Source organism: Amblyomma americanum, chromosome 3, assembly GCF_052857255.1.
Source record: "Amblyomma americanum isolate KBUSLIRL-KWMA chromosome 3, ASM5285725v1, whole genome shotgun sequence".
NCBI classification, from domain to species: Eukaryota; Metazoa; Arthropoda; class Arachnida; order Ixodida; family Ixodidae; genus Amblyomma; species Amblyomma americanum.
Genome location: NC_135499.1, coordinates 25568780 through 25588685, shown reverse-complemented (window position 1 = coordinate 25588685; position 19906 = coordinate 25568780). Strand labels below are relative to the sequence as shown.

The window sequence follows — 19906 nt, the reverse complement described above, 5'->3', positions numbered from 1 at the left end:
TCAAATGCAGAATACAACTTCTGTTCACTTTAAATAGAAGGCCAAACACATACAAATAATGATTTCTAATTGCACAGTTGTGTTATGATTTATATATTTGTGTACAAAGTGTCAACAATAACATGTGTTTCTTTTTCTTTTTTGAACTTGACACGTGCTTCATGTACGTTTTTGTACGGTGGTTTTTGTTGTCCTATTGTATGTGTACTGTCTACATGTATTTTGTAACCGCTGTTGTTGCACCCAGTGGGGCCAGAGCCTCGTCAGGAGACTAATTACATCCTTTTGTCCTGCCCCACGGGCAGTACGATGTATTGCCCATCCAATAAGTAAATAAATAAATAAAAAACCTCTTAACACCACCCAGGAAACAACAAAGCGACACAAAAATGCAATGAGAAAGGCAACATTGAAACTGTAAGCAGCTGCAAGCCAAGCTCGTGCTGATGGCCTACAAGTGATCATAGCATCCATGCAGGTTGGGCAAAGAAGTGCAGTGGGCACGAGACAGAGGCGATGTCGAAAGTGAAGCTATACTAAGCACGGTTGAGGATCAACGAACAGGAGTTAATTGCGTGGCTGGCACTGCTGGTCTCGCAGTGTGCAATGCCTGCCCCGTCAGCTGTCAGCCTGTTTTACTGACACTGTTGGAAGTAAACCGGATGAGATGCACTTGGATTTTCTTAGCCCGTTGTTGATGTGTAACTAGTCGTATGTCTCGTGCGATAACTTCATTGGTGGAGACGGCGACAATGCGGAGATGTGCCCTAATAGTGCTATTCTACATCAAGTACAGGGAGTCCCCTACTGCTAGGGATCTAACTAAAGTGACAACTGCTACCAGCTACCATGAACACTTCATCCACAATTAGTTATACATAGGGATTGGGCTTTTCGGTTTTAACCGAAAAAAAACAACATAAAAGTACACTGAATTTAGTTTTTTACATTTGGTTTTAACCGAAAAAAAGGTAATATTTTTGGCATGCAAGGCATAGCTAGCTGGCTGTATAGTGTGAGTTACACTCAGTGAAAATTGATTAACGGAGTAGGGAAGCCAGGACCGTGACGAGAGGGTGGCATTGTTGGGGTAAGCCGTGCAGTTCTGTGATTTGAGGCGTTCTTCCACTTGCTTCCACACCTCTGCAGACCGGGGAGCACCATGCAGTACCTCGCCGTCTGCTATCTAAGCACTGCTTGTTCGCTATCATCACCCGCTTAGAGCAGTTAGTCAGTTAAGTAGGTTTATCAACTACATGTAGGACAGGCACAGCCACAAGTGCAAGATTAGTGGCAAATTAAGTTTATTACTGGCAAATGAACTGTTGCTGCTAAAAAACTCAGTATAGACTCAAGTGACTTTTGATCACTCAGAATTGCACATTACATCACCTAAAAAGTCAGTAATTCATGTGTCGAAAAAATATGAAAAGATGAACCTTGCATTATGAAATAAACAAAAAATGTCCGCTGAATTTTGAAAAATAAAAACCGAAAAGGCCAACCCCTAGTTATATATTATAACTAATGCGTTCTAAACCACATTGTTTGCAGCAAACATGACCCGTCTGCAGAGTTTGGAAAGTGCCACGTTAGGGTGAGCTTTGAAAAAGTTGATGCACAAAACTCACTTTTTAAAGAAATAGGTGCTGCTTTTATTTTACTTGGTTTTCTTGTTTGTGCTATGGGAAGTCTATTTACTACAGACTTTGGATGCGCCAAATGCCATCCAAGTGACCGTCAGGTTCGTTATAAGTGGGCTTGACTGTAGGCGTCACAAGTTTGCATCAAGCGGCAGAAAGAGTTTTTAATTCAATTTTCTCAGCCATAAATGTGTCTTTGCTGCCAGCCAAACTTCAGCACACAGCAAAAGAGCTAAAGAATAAATTTGAGAACATTAATTGGATAGAGTTGGGCTCAATGTCCCACCATATTTGATCTGAGTTGTTAAAAAAACCTGTGTTCAGAACTGATGACCGCTCTGATCCTTTTAAGTTTCAAGAAGGTTTTATTCACTTATAACAAGGAAAATATTTTCACAGATATTTGGACCGATAGGTGATGTGGCTAGTCAGTGGTCCAGTACAAACATAAAACTATAGTGCAGAGGTCAGCCAGTTCAAATATAACAGAAAAAAAAGATCAATTTTGAGTGTTCTAAAATAAAAATTATTTCTTCAAGTAGTGATAACTGCACTGCTCATTGGAATACATTGAACTGTAGCTTATTGATTATACTTGCGAAAGAAAAAGCGCCAGAGTTGTGTGTACAAAACTTTTCGAGAATTTACTGGTTAAATATGCTGTGACACAAAAAAAACACTACAAGCAACAGTAAAATAAGCCGCCACGCTAAGCAAGAAACTGATTACAAAAAAAAATAAAGTATACAAAACATTGCACATGTTTTTAGCTACAATTCTTGCGATTTTCAGCTGCGTACGTAATAACTGCACTTTCCATGGCCTTTCAAGTGCCAGTAGAGAAAGCAGTCGCACAAGGACATGAAGTGGGTGTAGATATCGGATGTGCCGCACATTACACTTCTTCTGAGTTCTGGTCTTGTTTTGTTTGTATAGTAGAGCTTTCAGTTCCTGCTTTTTTTTTTTTTTCAGTTGGTAGTGAAATGAGTCTATTGGTGAGAAGCGGGCGTGGTCTTCCTTGACATCGTCATCATGAAAAATTGGCAGTGGCTTAGCTCAGCTATGCCAGGATATACGTAGCGAGAGTTGCAGTTCCTCCCTGGTCTAATCGCGTGGTCAATTATACGATGAGCCTTTACATCCTTTTCTTCCGTTGTTGTTGATGATGATGATGTTGGCATTGCTTCATCTTGACTTTCTTGCGAAGGAACCATGCGAGCTGCTATGCGCCGCTTGTTACGCTGTGCTTTTTGGCGTCTCCGCTTGGCAAGATGTTCTTCTCTTTGCTCAGGCGTCTCCGCCGCTCGTTTAGCCTTCTTCATATGGTTGTTAACTAACCACTGCTGCTCTAAAAAAAAAAGTGCTCAGTGCAGCTTTTCGCATTCCAGTAGCCCGCAGTGCAACAGATGCCATGATCACCGACCGGTGGACTACGCCCGGTTAAAGTTTCATTTTTCACGTTACATCTTCGCATTAAAAAATGAAGAAAAAAAACAAACAATTGGTGCTATGGAAGCGAACAATGTGGCATAGTTTGTCCAGGAGCACCAGCTTCAATTTTTGGTGGAAGGTTCAAAATGTCAGCCATGTAATGACCAATGGCCTATTGCATGGAAAAGGGGCTGCGGCCTTCCTTGACATCATCATGATGGTAAATCTGCTGGCGTATTTGGTAAAACATCTTTGCAGCATGTTCCAAAAACCGTAAAGCACCAAATAAAACTTCTCTCATCATTTAGAAATCAAGCGCATTCCATGAGATGCAAAGTGAATGATAAAACGAAACACGTGCGAGAATGCATTGATGTCCCGGGCCTCTGAGACGAAGTCTCGCAATCCAAACTGAAGTCCAACCATTCCACATGGTTGTGTAACTCACCAATACTGCAAAATAAGACAGCATAAGAACTAACAAAAGTGCTCATGTAGTATTTCGCCTTTGAGGAGCGCGCGGTGAAACGTACACCATGATTGGCGACCAGCAAACTTTAGGTGAATTTTTTTTTCACATTGCTTCCTCGAGTTGGAAAATGAAAAAAGTTAGCTGTGGTTCAACCTGGCAGACACCTTAACAGAGTGAAAGCTCTGTTAAGGTGAGCACACGAAGCTAAGCAGACGCCACATGCTTTTATATAGCGAACAGCACATTACACGAATTCCGGCAGTTGCGAGAGTGCTGTCGGCTCCACATACGCAGCTGTGGCGAGGTGCAGCGAGTCACGTGATTCAATATTTGCAAAGTGGGCGAGCGCCGTCGGCTCAACGCGTGCAGCTATGGTGAGGCGGGACGTGTCACATGGCATGACGTCAGAGCCAAGCCTCGCTCCTCCTGGTTTGAAGGTAAAATGTCATAGCCACATGACCTTCAGCTTTGTACGAGAGGAGTAGAGCTGTCGCTCTGAAAACAAAACTGAAACCTAAGAAATGGTGTTATAGAAGCAAACTAGATGGCGCAGCTTGTCCAGGAGTGTCGTCTTAATTTTTTGGTGGTAGGTTCTAAACGTCGGTCATATATCACCGATGGCTTATGAAGCCGTAAGGAAAGAATTAACCGGGAATTGCCAGATAACTCACATTGTGGCAGCTGCTGACTGCTCTTTTGGTCTTTTAAAAGGTAACCTCAAACGTGCCACTATTCACCTCAGAAAGTAGCATGTGTTACCTTAGTATTTTTTATTTGTTGTACCCTCAGAGCCAGAGGCATTACAGAGGGAGGGAAGTGGGCTACATAAGGCAATACAAGCAATGAATACAATACAGTGAATGTATGCGACTGCCATATGGGACACAGATCAGGCATATATTATTCAGGGTGTTTCACCTAAGACGTCACACGATTTTTAAAAATAGCTTTTTTGACTTAGAAGAATGCTTTTTCAGCATAGCAATGTGAGTAGTGGGCTAACTAGTGGGCTGGTTAACTAATACTGAATAGTTAACTTTTTAACTAGCATTGTTAGGCTCTTTAATTATAGAGAGGTGTGTAGCCCAGTGTGAGTAATATCCATATGTTTTTAGAATTTCAAAAACTCGGTTATCCTTGGCACTAAGGCCCAACAATTATTGTTATTATGACGAGTTATGTGCTCTGGAGAGGTTGTTTTGCCTGCAAGCTTCTCAAAAGCGGCAGGCTTCTCGAAAGCAGAAGCCTGGACAGCTGAAGCCTGTCTTCAGCGTCATTGCATTATGATCAGGTTCACTGGGCTGCTTTATGAACTGTGCCTGAAGCATTACCTTGGACTAGTGCACTGCAAACTCTAAATCTGCAATGTCAGCCTCGAACAAATCGTGGTATACAGTGGTTCCAATTCAATGTCGGCAGAGGCCCACCACTGCTTGAGTGCCCTTACTTTGTTCGACGTATCGTACTGGCATAATTCTTTTCTTTCCTCCTTGCAGTTGCCTGTACATCATTGTTTTCATGTTCTAGTCAGGATTTGTCTGTGCATCAGCACAGAGAATGAAGAGTTGAATTTTATGAAAATTTTCATAATTCATGCCGCTGCCCATGCACCACTGGCAGCTAGCACCTGTAGTGCCATGTGGGATTCCTAGCATGCAAAATAAGGCTTCCAAGGAGGAAAAAAAATAATGAATCATCATCCCAGATTACTAAAAATGGAGGGGGAAGCATGCTTAACTTTAGAGCCACGCTAACGCATTCTCCACCATTGCGGGGCAATGCACCAGAATAAGACTGCAAAAGCTGCTATTATCATCACAACAAATGTTTAGGTATCTAACCTGAAACAAGTTGCTCGGTGAATGCACTGTTCTGGTATGTAGCGGTGGCTTCTGATAGCTGCTGTGGTGACGATGGCGAGGTGCAGTTATCACGGCCAGGTGAGGCGATGTTCAGTGCTCAGCAGTGGTTACCGCATCTGATGCCTGACTCATATTATTGCTCGCAGGACACAGGCTTGCAGGGAGTTCTTGGCAGTTGGCCACGTCAGTTGGCCATGGGTGAGCACAAAAGATAAAGACAAATTGAAGAAACACAAGACAAACGGTGACTCACAACTAAGAAAGAGACATACAGTTACAGCAGTGAACAGGTAGACATACAAGGAAGCACTGACAGAAAGGGTGATCACAACTAAGAAAGAGACATACAGTTACAGCAGTGAACAGGTAGACATACAAGGAAGCACTGACAGAAAGGGTGATCATAGAGCCGTTACATGTGTTGCTAATTGGAATTGAGAGAAAGGAATTCCTTGTCGTAGAATCACTGAGGGCTGGCTCACACACAGTTTGCTTTCTTATTAGGTGCGCTCAGTTTCCCTTGTGCACTTACTTACTAGTGTGTTTGAACAAGGCATCGCTTTTGGCAAACAGTAGGAAGCACAATTTACGTGCTGTTACGCTGCTTCACTTCGTCTGTATTACAGTGTGCCATTTGTTTGTCTACAATTTGTGGTGGTTTACAATCTGCCGGTAGGTTGTTGGAACTGAAAAAAGTGGCACTTCTCTTAGCAGCAGATCAAAAGTTTTGTCCCGATACTTTTTGAACGCGACAGTGTTGAGGCTCCCCTTTTGCAGAAAATCCGGTGGCATCATTGTTTGTGTTGAGAGCAAAAAATCCCCAGAGAAGCAACTTAGGTGGGTCAGGTGACCTCATCACAACATGCTCCCCATGGGATCGTTAATAAACTGACCATCATTGCATATGACAGTCAATTAATGATTGGTCGCGAGGGATTGCTCGGGGAGAGTAACCTAAGCTTCACACGCCCCACCGGGCGCAGCACCTGCCATCGCAGGGCAGCAGTGCATCGCTTAACCGCTGCACCACTGTGCCTGGAGTGGTACATATGAGGACTCCTAGCTATCTATGAACGTGCTGTAGACAGTCACCATTTCTGCATGTATGGCCATTAACCCATTAATGCTATCGTCTGATACCCTTAAAGGTGCACTAGAGAGGAATCTGAACTCGTCTTTTTACCGCGGGAACTCAGGTTCAGGCATTTTTAGAAACTTCGAATTATTGTATTGTGCGGCCAATTACCCCAATTAAGTCGAATCAAATGTCCCGGCTCCCGCCTTTTTTTGAACTCAACGCGGTAGGTAGGCGGAGTCAACCAATGCGTGGAGTGCCTTTCAGCCAGTCCAGTGGCGGCTTTGCTTTTGCTTTTATTTTTTTTTTAGGTTTCTGTGAATAAACAGTTTGTCGCAGACAATATAGCCGCAAATTAGGCCCACGGAAATAAAAATACATGTGGACTCTTTGATTTACGTATCACTCCGCCGATGGCAGAGTGGCAAGCCACCACGGGACTGGCTGACGCGTTCGTTGACTCCTCCTACCTACCGCATTGAGTTAAAAAAAAAAAGCGGAAGCCGGGACGTTTAATCCGATTTAATTAGAGCAATCGGCCGCACAGGACAATAATTCGGAGTTTCTATGAACGCCAGGAACGTGTAGATAGAGTTCTCGCGGTGAAATCACGAGTTCAGATTCCTCTTTAGTGCACCTTTAAGACAGAGCCCTTCCAATTTTTTCTGAGATATTTTGGGTCTTGTGTAGAGCTTTATTTATGTTTTTTGTTTACTTACCTTGAGCGTGGGAAATGTTACAGGGTGGTCCCTGTTATTGTTGATGACCAAGTTGTGCCTAGCAAGCAGACAAGGCCAGCTGTTCCAGGAACCACTTCAACAGAGCACACGCCTCAGAACGACCGGCCCAGGAAAGAGGTGAACCGCCAGATGCCTCGCAAGAAATTTTTCCCCGATGACGAGAGTGATCATGACAAGTGAGTTCTGTGTTGTTTAGTTCCCACTGCAGGCAGGGCACTGTTTTCATTTCTTTTTGTCTTGCCCACTCTAGCCAATGCTTCTGGTGCAGGGGCTGGGCAATTTTATTTTCATTTCGTTTTTCTTCCCGTTCTACTCTCTGCTTCCAGTGCACACTCTGGTTGCCCTGCCTTAACAGGAGCTGTTGTCGGGGGCTAGTTGGTGATGGTCTACAGAAGCCATGTTTTATTGCGCTAGAACCATAACACACAAGAGAAGAACACATAGCACAGGATGAGCACTCGTCCTGTACTACATGTTCTTCTCTTGTGTGTTGTCGTTTTAGCACAATATAACATGGCTCTGCCTTCGGCTGTGTGCCTTGGTAGTGGCGTGTTAGGTAGCAGAAACGCAGTGCTCAGCTGTTGGAAGCTGCAAGGTGAACGCTGATATCTCTGAATTAGGATAAAATAACGCCATAGGAAGGGCAGGATTCACTTTCAGTGGAAATACTTTCGGGAAAGTTCAGATGTTATTCAGGAATAACAGTCCAGATGTAGTGATAAACAGATCATTTTTTATCATGAAATTAATGGTCTTGATGCTCAAAAGCCTATTTATTTAAACAGCCAACACATCATCTTCATCATTATCACTGTTTTCGTAGCGGTGCTGTGCAACTTATTTTTTTTCTTTGAGGGGTGTTGGGGAGGATGCTGGTTATGCCCTGGGTGAATTCTCTGTGTTGCATGAAAATTGGAAATGATGGCAGAAAATGGCGGACACAAACGAAAGCTCTTGTGTAAACAGGTATGGAGCTTGTATCTTCGTAGCAGGGTGGTAGTAAAATTTTAAGCAGGTCTGCTGTCTGGGATCATTGCTGCTCATAGAACTAAAATGAACAAACTGCAGCAGCAATAGCCTCACATGCTGGATAACAAGTGGGGTGCCCTAATAAAGACTGCATTATCAATCAAAATTTATAATCCTCGTTAAGGCTTTACGGTAGCTGCAGCCACGTGGAAAGGACGAAGCCCTTGCACGCCAGCCGCAGCCTAGTGGAACAGCAGAAGCATCATGCCAGCTGCCGCTTGCATTGTTTGTAAAACCATCATAAAGTAACCTATGTGAACGGTCTGCACATATTGTGCTAGTGCAGCTACGTTACATTTAGTTTTACGAAGTAAATCAGGGGTAATTGTTTTTTTACAACTTGCTTCCCCATCGTAGCACAGCAAGAGCAGACTAGAAAGGAGCAAAATGGCGCCATCTGCATCTGGCTGTTCTCTCTGCCCTGCTTTGTCTACGAATGTCGTTGCAATTTTTGGCCAGCCAGTGACAGCGTCTCACATTTGAAGTCATGTGAGCCATATGGTGCTCCATAGCAGGATTCACCCAAGAGACTGGCACCAGATGCTGCCACGAGGTGTGGGCATGGGAACTTCTTAAAAGGCTCACTTTTGAGGACTTGTACGGGGAGAAGTTTGCGGGGATACGGCGGCCACAAATGGCAAAGGACAGGGTTAATTGGAGAGACATGGGAGAGGCCTTTGCCCTGCAGTGGATGTAGTCGGGCTGCTGCTGATGGGGCATGAACACCCAGTGGCCGTTACTCTACATAATAGTACATGCATTCCATGGCCACATAACAACTGTTTAATAGGCTCTTTAATAACTTTCTTAACGAGGTTTTTCTCTTCTTCTGATGTGGACTTTTTGGGGGATTATTTGAATTGCAGGAAGGTATAACTAATAAGATTGCAATTGCTTTATTGCAGAATATGATTCGTTGCTTTTCTTTTGCAGAATATTGAATTTTTTGGTTAAGAATACGCAGGACGCAATGTACTGTTTTTGTATTAGCTGATGACATGATATATTTTCTGCCTGTGCAGGCTGGCCCGTTTAGTGACGCCGTTGTGGAGAATGCCCTACAGCAAGCAGCTCCAGGTGAATATTGCGCGCAGTGGAACTGGTTCATGCATTGTTGGGTGCTCAAGGGAAGGGCGTTAGTTCTGCCTCGCATTGTTAAAGGCGATCTGGAGACCTTTGCCAAAGGCTATAATAGGTCTTCTCAGTCTAGCTGCACTTTCTGCACTAGTTAACAAAACTGCCAGTGCAGCGCTGGTTCTTGCGGCATGAGTGCACCCTGACACTAGGACTCTTGATGCAGCGGCCAAATCTAGTGTAAAACACAGTTCCGCAAAAAGCAAACTCCACAACACCAAATAGTACAAGAATTTCTGGCACTTGAGGAAAAATACAATGGTTTCACAGCCTTTTATACTGACGGTTCGAAAACGGATACTTATGTAGGAAGTGCAGTGGTGCGAGGGAATTCGGAGACAACAATACGACTTCCACAGTGCGCATCCATCTTCACTGCAGAATGTTACGCAGTATATGTGACCGTAGAAAAAATACTCGGCGAGAACCTTAAAAACGCTATTATTTACACAGACTCTTTAAGTATACTTACAGCCCTCCACTCAAGAAACGCAATCACTCCTATACTTGGTGACATTATACACAACATAGTAACAGCCACAGCTAGAAGACAAAACATTAAACTCTGCTGGGTCCCGAGTCATGTCAACATAAACGGCAATGAGCGAGCAGATTTCTGTGCTGCTCAAGCTCGTGGCAAGGAAATAAAAAAAGTAAATGTACCCTTGAATGACTGCATGAAATTAGTACAAAGGAAGTTAAGGAAAAAATGGCAATCGGCTTGGAACAGCGAATTGAATAATAAACTACACTTAGTAAAGCCGATTTTAGGTGAATTTAAGTCGTGTGCACCAAGACCGTTTTAAAGAAGTGATTTTATGCCGTCTCAGAATAGGCCACACGCACCTTATGCACAACTTCCTGCTAACAAAACAAGATAAACCTGTTTGCGAAGAATGCGGAGATGAACTTATGGTTAACCACATTTTATTCTCATGTATGAAACTAGAAAAACTAAGAAAAAAAGTAGTTCACTCAATTATATCATGTATGCATTCCTTTCCACCCTACATTGCTTTTAGCTGATAATGCCATTGTTAACATACCTTCCATTTTTAGCTTTTTAAAAGCAGCAGGCGTACTTGAAAAGCTGTAATTTTTTTTTAACCACTGGATCGCTTTTATACATGATACACCTCATCCACTTTCTCATTCTTGAGAAGTAGGCTGAGGCTGCTTATTTGATTGGTTGGGAGCCTCAGGATCCTTGCTAGCCAAGGAAAGCCGCTAAGGCTGCCTGACCTTCTTTAAGGCTTTTACCATTAGCCATTTCCAAATTTCTTCCATTCTTTTATTACTACGCAGTACAATCTTTTTAAGTCATCTGCACCATCGCCTCTCTTTCATACTCCAAAACATTCTGTAGAAAAGCAATTCTATACCTTGTGCTTGGCGCATGATGGCCTTAGCTGCCTATGTGCCATAAAACCCAACACAACACAACACAAATCTAGTGTAAAAGTTCAGGAACGTTGGTCTGCTTGGCCACGTGTTGGTGTTTGTCACGTGTTTTGACATATGTGCAGGATTGTGCTATGTATTTGTATTGAATGCTATGCATTTGTTAGAAGGGTGCATCTTGTGGAGCAGCCGTGAAATATTAATACCAAAAGTGATGAAGTACTTGACACCACCCTTTCTGTTGCATTGTGCAAAGTGATATGTGCCAACTGTTGTCAAGGTAACGAGTACTTTGAGAGTAGAGCGTGGTAGAGCACCCTGCTCGGCTTCGGGAGGTGGTGGGTTTGACACCCGCTGCCGGCTGGTTACCCACCGGTTTCCTCAAAATGGGTACAAGCTATGGCCCAGCCTGGTGCTCAGCTTGCTAAGGTTACATGGCTTGGCAAAGGAGCCTGCGCCTTCAAGTCCTGTCCCTGTGGGCTTAGAAGAGAGGCAGCGCTAAGTCAGCAAAAAATAAAAGGGCCACAAGTTGGGCCTCTACCACATGAGGCTGATTTAGGGTTACTTGACGGCGGAACTTATTTCTGATTCGTCAAGGCAACTGTTTGGTCCAGGACCCTTTCCCCAAGCATCTGACCCTAGAAGAGCCGAGCACCAGGCCGGGGAAAATCTTGTACCCATTGAGAAACTGGTGGGCACCCGGCGGCACTGGGAATCAAACCCAGCACCTCCTGAATGCGAGGAAGAAGTTTTCGGTCTGCCAAAAAGTTTCCCTCCAGCCACTCACAGAATAGGCTAGGGCCAGACTGCTTACCAAGAGCGAGTCCCATAAGTTAGAGCGAAGCTCAATAACTGGTGGACCCCTACACCAGAGACTGCTCTTGTACCAGTTTAGTTTAGGTTTGGTCAACCTCGGGCTCGAAGGCCCTCCCAGTCAGCGTGGTGGACCGGTCCACTATTGCCACCTTGTTGATCATGTGTGGGTCCAACCCACGAGATTTGGACAAGTGGGGTCGCTACTCCCCGTAGTGCGCTTCCGTGCTGCGCACCCTTGCCAGATGCCAAGGTGCCCTCGACTTCGGGTAGTCTCTTCGTGCCACGCTCCAAGTGAGAGCCCAATTCTGCCAAGTTTTCTTAAGCGTCTTGGATTTGATGCCCGCCCTGGTGTACTAAGCCAGGACCTACCACCTATGTACCAGAAGTGCGAGTGTGGGCTTCATCCCACACACCTTTGTCTCACAGTGGTACTACTCACAGACTCTCAAAGGACGCAAGCGCCAGTTCTGATTTTGCTTCGCCCTCGTTCTTTTGGCCTACTGAGATGCCCGCAGGCCTCAGCGTTTCCTAGAGAAGGCCCTGGTTTCCCGGAGGGGGAACGAGGGCAGATCCAAGCAGCGCTCCTGAGTGATCGAAGGGCTCGGGTTACACAGGGATGCCCCTACCCCTGATGACTTCAGTCAGCGGGGATTTCCCTCCAGCGATTCTGCTCGAGAATTAGCCATAGCAGCCTATCCCTAGCTGCCATGGCATATGAACTCGCTCCCTTCGGGTCATTGGGAGAGAGTCACCACTAGCCCTTCACATGTTCGTCATTAGCGTCGCCTCCTTTTCACTGGATTACAGGGGCACGCAACTACTCCCAGCGTTACACCTAGGGCCTTCATCGCCGGTGCCCACACCCCGCTAGGTTACAGGAGGACGCTACCCCTCCCAGCGTTAGCCATCCTGGGAGCAAACCTAGTGCTCCACAGCCCCGGTCAAAGACAGATCTACTGTGTCCAGGTAGCCAACCCTCCGGTTGACAGCCGACCACAGCACACCACTCAATTCAGTCCATCATCAGTGAAACTGCTAATGTTCGAGTTAGGACCACGGTTCACCACTTCCCAACAACCGTCAGCCCCGAGGCGCCGTACCGATTTGCCATATCGAAGCTTGGCCTTGTGGTAGAGCATCCGCCTTGCATTTGGGAGGTGCTGGGTTCGACGCCCAGTGGTGCCGGGTACCCATCAGTTTTCTAATGGGTACAAGGTTTCCCCCAGCCTGGTACTCAGCTCTTTTAGGGTGAGATGCTTGGGAAAAGGGTCTTGGACCAAACCGTTGCATTGACGGATCAGAGATGAGTTCCACCGTCAAGCAACCCTAAATCCACCTTGTGTGGTAGAAGCCCATTTGTGGCCCTTTTTCTTTTCTTTTTTCTTTTAAATGGTGCAAGGCCAGCTGCAGCCAAAGAGAGCCATGGCACAAGGTATTTTCATTTGCTCTAGGTGGGGTCAAAGACCCATTTCCCAAGCATTTCACTCTGAATAAACTGAGCACCAGGCCAGGGGAAGCTTGTACCCATTATATCACTTTAAAAAGTACTTTGAAAAGAGAACAGACGAAATATTTGCACTTTGAATTCATGAGGTTAATCAAATTATCGCTCTAGACTGCCTTTTGACACTTTGTACGTGTGGTTTAGGCTGTCACCATTCTATTCGAAAAGCTCTAATTTCAGCACAAAGAATCTCCACAACTTGGACTAATTTCAACTCTCCACAACTCGTGTTCACTGTTGGCGGGCTGTGGTGGCAGAGTGCCTATCAGAGGCTGACTGGCAGTTGAAGGCTGACTGGACCTCAAAGCCTGTTGCTACTTACTGTAAGTGGAGGTGCAGATGATGTCACAGCAAGTCATCAAAAACGCTGCCATCACCCACGTTTTAAAAAAAGGGTTGTCATCTCACCTTCTGTCTCTTAGTGTACAAAATCTCTATCATGCTGTGCAAAATAATACCGTTGTAGTGTAAGACGTCAACTGGCCTTCAACCAAGAGCTCCTTCAGAAACCAGGAACCCGGTACGACACGACACAGGAGCGTTTTTAGCGTTCGGCACGTTGTCGGCTTCTTCTTCAACAACACCCACACTGCGTCGTCGTCTTCTTTTGTCACCGGCCGCTGGCGCTTCCCAAGCCTCAGTTCTGTCCGACACCATATTTACACGATTGTAAAACGACTCGAATGTAAGTGGACCCCCCCAAATCACATTTCCCAAAAATAAAAAAAAAACTTCCAAGGTTGTTTAAGCTTGGCCTTGAATAGTTGAACGCGATAGCATTATCCAGCGACCGCCGTTCATCGCCAGCCGCTATCTGCTGCGGGCGTGCCCATGGGCACATTCCAAAACACAAAATGTATTAGTCACTGGACTACTCGTCCACACTTGCGCCATCGTCCTCACTAGTGCTGCCGTCGTGGTTGCTGCTGCGGTCCTACAGCATGTCGTTCTAACGTCGTCCAGTGAAATCCCACACTTCGCAAACAGCCATATCACAACATCGCGTGGAACAGCTGAAAATTTTCCTCGCTGCAGCTGCCATACCTGTATCACCCGTTGCAAACCTCGGAACTTGCGGCCCGGCGCGCAGCTGTTCGTTTCTTCGTCGTAAAAAATGGCAGCCGTCTTGAATGTAGCTGTGAACGATTGCCTGACCTGGAGCACAAATGAAGACTGACGTAACACGGACAGTTGAGCTAGTTGGTACATCATTTTAAAACTTTCGAAAGCGCTGCTACGGGGGACACCAAGAGAAGGAAGACGAAGGACAAGCGCTACTATCAACTGAAGTTTATTGGAAAAAACATGTAAGGTTAAGTAGCTCACACAAGGCAGCCATGTTTTGTCTTTCTGAGGGTAGGCGCATGCACTGCTGGCTGCCTTGTGTGAGCTACTTAACCTTATGTGTTTTTTCCAATAAACTTCAGTTGATAGTAGCGCTTGTCCTTCGTCTTCTTTCTCTTGGTGTCCCCCGTAGCAGCGCTTTCGAAAGTTTTAAGATGAAGACTGACGAAGCACTACATTAAAAACTTGTGAAACGCGGCCGGCAGTAGTCAAATGCGTCAGAGCCGAAGAGAAACTACGCCTGAATGGCGTCGGCTCTTCCGTCGGCTGTCGACACTCGCTGGCACCGCTGCCAATTCAAGTGGGGGTGCCGCCAACTGGAACAGCGGCCCTTCCGTAAACTATCAACACTCCATTGAGTTTTGAGCGTGCATGTAAAAGTAAAAAAAACTCGGACCATTGAGGTTCTCGTGGAACGCGATTACATTATCAGAACACTGCCGCTTATCAGCAACCGCAGTCAGCAGCCACGTGTGAGGTGCCAGGTTGCTGCCTATCGATAGCTGCCATCGGCCGCCGCCCGCGCGCGTGGGGAGGTATGCCAGTTTTGCGTGTTGATGTGCACGCACACACATGTGCAATGTCATTTCAGCTGTTTGGTGAGGGCGTGGCGCAGATGTCATGTCTAGCACAGGTATGTGGCCATCTTGTTGTATGGCCGGCTGACGCACACAGCCAGCCAAGCAAGCAGGATGCCAGTAGCTGGAATGAAGAAGCTCCTTTAATAGATTAGTCGCGGTAATATATACACAGCTAGGGCCACCTGTGGCGTCCTCCAGGACAGGTTAATATAAGTATAACATCCCCCGTGCTAAAGAAAAATAAGCCAAAGTGGCGACTCATTTGACTACTTCACTATGTCAAAAATCACATCTTATAGTCTGCGCACCACGCGAATTGCCTTCGCTCTTGCATTGATTGTCGCAAAATTGCTGGTGGTTCTGCTCTCGCTGTTGATGCTGGAGCTGCGCTGCTTTGTGTTGTTGACAGTCCTGCTGGCGTCGGAGGCAACCCAAGGGAGTTCCGGGTAGCGCCGAGCTGAAAAGTTGCCTTGGTGCCACTGCTTAACTATAGTCAAGGGCTGGGAATACCTAATAGCACCTTTGGGAATGTGCCCTGGCAACTTGACCTGTACTAGTAGGCCTGGGTGAAGCGCGTGTGCTTGGCAACTCGTTGCCTATCTGTTGGTGTTCGGCCACTCTGTGACGCAACGCTCGCAACTCAATGTCTGGCCTCTGGAAGAACTGGGCACCCGGAGCTCCGACTAAATCTAGCTTAGTTCTTGGGTGATGACCATGCAGAAGCAGGGCAGGTTTTTCGCCTGTTGTCGCGTGTGGTTTGCACTGGTACATTCCAAGGTAGTCGCGTACTCGAGCCCGCGATTCGAGCCCTGCGTGGATTTGAGTCCCATCCTCGTCGCCATCTGTTGTATCGCCGGCTGGCACACGCAGCAAGCCAAGCAAGCATGATGCCAGTAGCCGAATGAAGAAGATCCTTTAATAGATTATTCGTGGCAATATATACACAGCTAGTGCCATTCGTGGCGCCCTCCAGGGCAGGTTAATATAACTCAACTGTGTAATATAACTCAACACATCTCACCTGTGGTTGCTGAAACAGGCATTGCCGCTGAGCCATCTGCTACTTGTCTGCTGTGGGGTGATTCAAGCACCTGCACCACTTGCATGAAAAGAGAACTCGCGGGGAGGCTAGTACAGAAGAACTCGTGTAGCACATTGTCAGATTGAGTGCCAAAGTGTGAGAATGCTGCACCACCTGAACTGGTGCAGAAAGTGCAAGCAAATTGGGAGACCTAGTAGTGCCTTTCTTGCTTTGCCTGTGCTTATCTCCACTCTCGCTGCTGGGCTGTCCTCACTGTGTTGGGGGTGTGTGTCTGGATCCAAAAGAGCTCCTTTGCTGGGAAGGCCTTGCTGCCTCTGTGGCTTTGCACGAGGGTATGGTGGGGGCAAAGTGGGCTTAGCGTGTCTTATAGATTACCGCATTGTAACAACGAAAATTGTGTTCTTACTGAGAACGGAGCTCTGATAGACTTGACCAAAAAATGATGCAATAGAGTTGTGGCTGCCACTGGCCATTTTCCAGAACAAACTGCAGTTCGCCATGTCAGTTTCATTCACGTGGATCCCAGAGCCTAGGCTATACTGCCGTTCGTTTCCACAGCCTTGCTTTTGGTCTTTATGTGAGTTTGCACCGAGCGGTGAAAAAATTTTTAAATACAATTTCCTCGGCTAAAACTGTTATTTGCTGGTGGACAAACACCAGAACGCACAGAAAAGTCCCCAGAATCGATTTTTACTCTGAACAAATGTTGGGTGGAGTTGTCGGTGTTGTTTTAAAGTTGTCATGGCAGGGCTGCATTTGTCGTGTTCTTCAGCAGTGTCACTTGTGTGGAGATGGGGACAGTGTTGTAGCAGGGCGAGCCAGAGGAGGCTAGCCGCCACCAAGCTTGGCACTGCAGGCCTCCACTTTAGGTGACTCTTGAGGCCGTAGAGGCACGGTGCAGTCGGGGCTAAGCCTCTACAGAGTAGCTTGGAAGCCTCGTGTGCTGGGAAAAAAGGGGTCCAGGCATTTGGGAGAAAGAATAAGCCAGTTTGCAGCCAGGCATGGGTTGGGAAACTGAAAACCATGTCTGCAACATAGGCATGTGCGAATAGTGGCTTTTTGGTTCGAAGTGAATTCGAATCGAATAGTAATTTTCTCCGAATAAAGCAAATAGTTTGAATACTTCTATAGCACACAAAATAAGTTGAATGGTACTATAGGCATTTTAAAAATCATATATTTTTGAACACACAACGCTATTAGCAGAGAAAAAAAAAGAGAATGCATTAAACTTCATCACACTCATCGAAGCGTGTCGACGTCCTGCAGAAGGGGCTGTTGAAAATTGGGGAGTTGGCCTACATGCGGAGCTGGCACATTTGGGGGTTGCGCGACCCATTATGAGACCCTTGAGTGCTGGTCTCGTTCCATGGAGATCAAAGAGAACCGCGCGCCCTTTGATTAGAGCGCGATCCGCGGCCGCTATGGTGATCCAGTTTCATGGGGTGCCACTGCGCATGCCCAGATCGCCCTGAGGACGTTGCGAGGCGCCGGCCGACTGCTTGCAGCCCCGCCCCGTCAGGACCAATCAGTGCTTGCGCGCTAGCGGCATGCAGAAGCAGATCGCGCAATACTAAATCTCTCTGCTGATGCCGGCCACCGAGCGCTGTTATGGGGCATGAGCACTGCGAGTAGCGTGGCCACAGACACCTGGCAAGTATGGATCTGAGTGCCGCGCTTCCTCCTGCTCGCGTCTGTTGCTGCGAGCATGCAGACCGCATACGTGTGGGAACGCAGGCACGCATCGCGGAGTCGGGGCTTTGGTTACGCACTTGCCGCGTTGCAGTCCCGAAGTATGAAGCAAGAGTTACAGAAACGTTATTCGCTCGGGACGAATGCTTTGAGATTTTGAATACCAAACGTTCGGTCTGAATCAAATATTGAATACCTTATTATTCGACCGAATATTCAAAATTATCGAATATTCGCATAGGCCTACTGTAATAGCTGGTAATGTGCTTTGCTAATATCAGGGGAAGTGGTCGCGTGGCTTAAAAGAAGACACTCAAGTTATGCCAAGTGTGATTGTGCCTTGGCACTGCCTGAATTAGGCACTAAGTTCAGTATCTCTGAAATTTTCTCGCGAGTTCAAAAATCTGGATACTTCGAACTGCTGGCTCAGTCCTGGCCAACACCCCTGTAAGTCTTTGGCTTCGAATGTTCGCTAATTCAGATGCTATGGGTCTCACATTGCTAGCTTCGAACGGGCTCCCGAAGGGAAACCGCGTCTAGGTATGATCAGCACAGCAAGGGATCGTTAAAGTAGCCCTACTCGGACCTTAACTACATGCTGCAGAATCACCGTGCAGCTCTGACGTGCACGCAGTGACAGGCGTGGCAGCGAACGGACAACCCCGTCTCTGAGAGTAGCCACAGACTGCTTAATTTCGGTTTCGCTTTTGAGCTTTATGCCATTCCACGTCAACCGTGGCGTTTGCTGTTGGCTGTGCATCAGCCAGCCGGCTGAACCTAGCTGTGCACCGTTTTGGATGCTGATTGACGCCGCTGGGTCTTTACCTCACTTCCATCTGTGGGGTTCTTCCATGGCACTAAATCTGCATGCTTGTCACATGCCATTTACTCTTTGTGTGGTGAAGCCTCCTCCCGTGCAACACAGCTGCTGATGAGAGGGCTGCACTGCTACTGCATCTCACCATGAAGGGTGCCGAGGAGGCCCTTACCAGTTTGGATCAGTTCTGCTTCGACGCTCCTGACAGTGTGCATGCAATAAAGTATTGATGGAAAACTGAAAAACAACCACTGTCATGGTGTTCTCATTTCTAAAGTAGGCGAGCATTGCCCCCTCTTTCACTATGTAAATTCACTGCAATGCAAGCGGTTCTCATTATATTTTTGGTAATGCAAATTTCAGATAATTCGAACTTTTTTTTCTGGTCGCCTGGAATTGGCCACTTCGAGGCCTTGTTGAGTGTGTGTTGCTGTCAACGTCATTCTGTCTTGTCAGAACAAAGAAGCTTGCTTGTTCACCTTTACTCATGCCAATGTGGGGAACCTGTGCATCCGGGTCTCAAGAATGGGTGCATGGGTCAGGCACTGACGAGAAGCCCATGGTGCAGATCAAGCACAAGAACCTGAGCCGAACGATGCGGCAGCTTGGCCAGCGGTTGCAGGCGGCCGGCATTGATTTCCCAGTGGACCCCCAAAACCTGCCTTGTCCGCTACGACCTGTGCTGCCATCGGTGAGTGCTTCATTTGGTTTTCACTGCTCTTCAGTGGTGCTCTGTGCAGTTTTCAGCAGAGCTGAGCTTTCTTAAATGTGTTGTTAATTTTTAGCATTTCTCAGAGTGTTGCTTTATATGGATAGCTGTGATGATAGTTTTAGCCTTTGTTTAGTTTGCACACAAAATATCGTTGCCTGCAGCACTCTGCATCACAAAACGCCCAGAACTGTATATCAAAGCAAGAGAGGGGTAAGCAGTGCTTCTAGTGATGAAAGAAAACTTCAGCCTGCAGTCCAAGCAAGTTAGCTTCCTCCAGAATCGTCATTCACAATCCAAGCAATGTATGCATGCACTCCACTCTTAATTTGTTACAGAATATGCAGAGGCAGAGCTGCGGTGATAGTTGCCTTGTCAATTATGGGAAGTGAGAGGCATGTCTTAATGGCAGTGAATGGAATGAAATCTACAAAGAATGCAATGATGGTAGACTAACTTAGCGACAAAATGTGTGACATTTGATGATACGATCATGGCCGATGTGAATTTTGGGATGATTTGAACTTGTAACATTTCCTGCAATCAGCTGTAGGCAGAATTTTGGATGTTCCGAATTCTTTCCAGCGTCGTACAGATGATACAAACGTAGGAGC

At 46.4% G+C, this 19906-nt stretch overlaps 1 protein-coding gene across 5 annotated transcripts in view; it reads left to right on the top strand.

Annotated features, from left to right (window-relative positions):
- Positions 1-19906, top strand: part of LOC144124487 (tRNA (uracil-5-)-methyltransferase homolog B-like) — a 221962-nt gene that overhangs the window by 10785 nt on the left and 191271 nt on the right. For 4 of the 5 annotated variants that reach the window (XM_077657181.1, XM_077657182.1, XM_077657180.1 and 1 more), the window contains exons 2-4: positions 7226-7399; positions 9275-9329; positions 19152-19274. In XM_077657181.1, coding sequence (XP_077513307.1) covers positions 7226-7399; positions 9275-9329; positions 19152-19274 — 352 coding nt within the window. Of the gene's footprint in view, positions 1-5554; positions 5607-7225; positions 7400-9274; positions 9330-19151; positions 19275-19906 lie in introns of all 5 variants that reach the window. The other variant, XM_077657183.1, reaches the window with a different exon arrangement.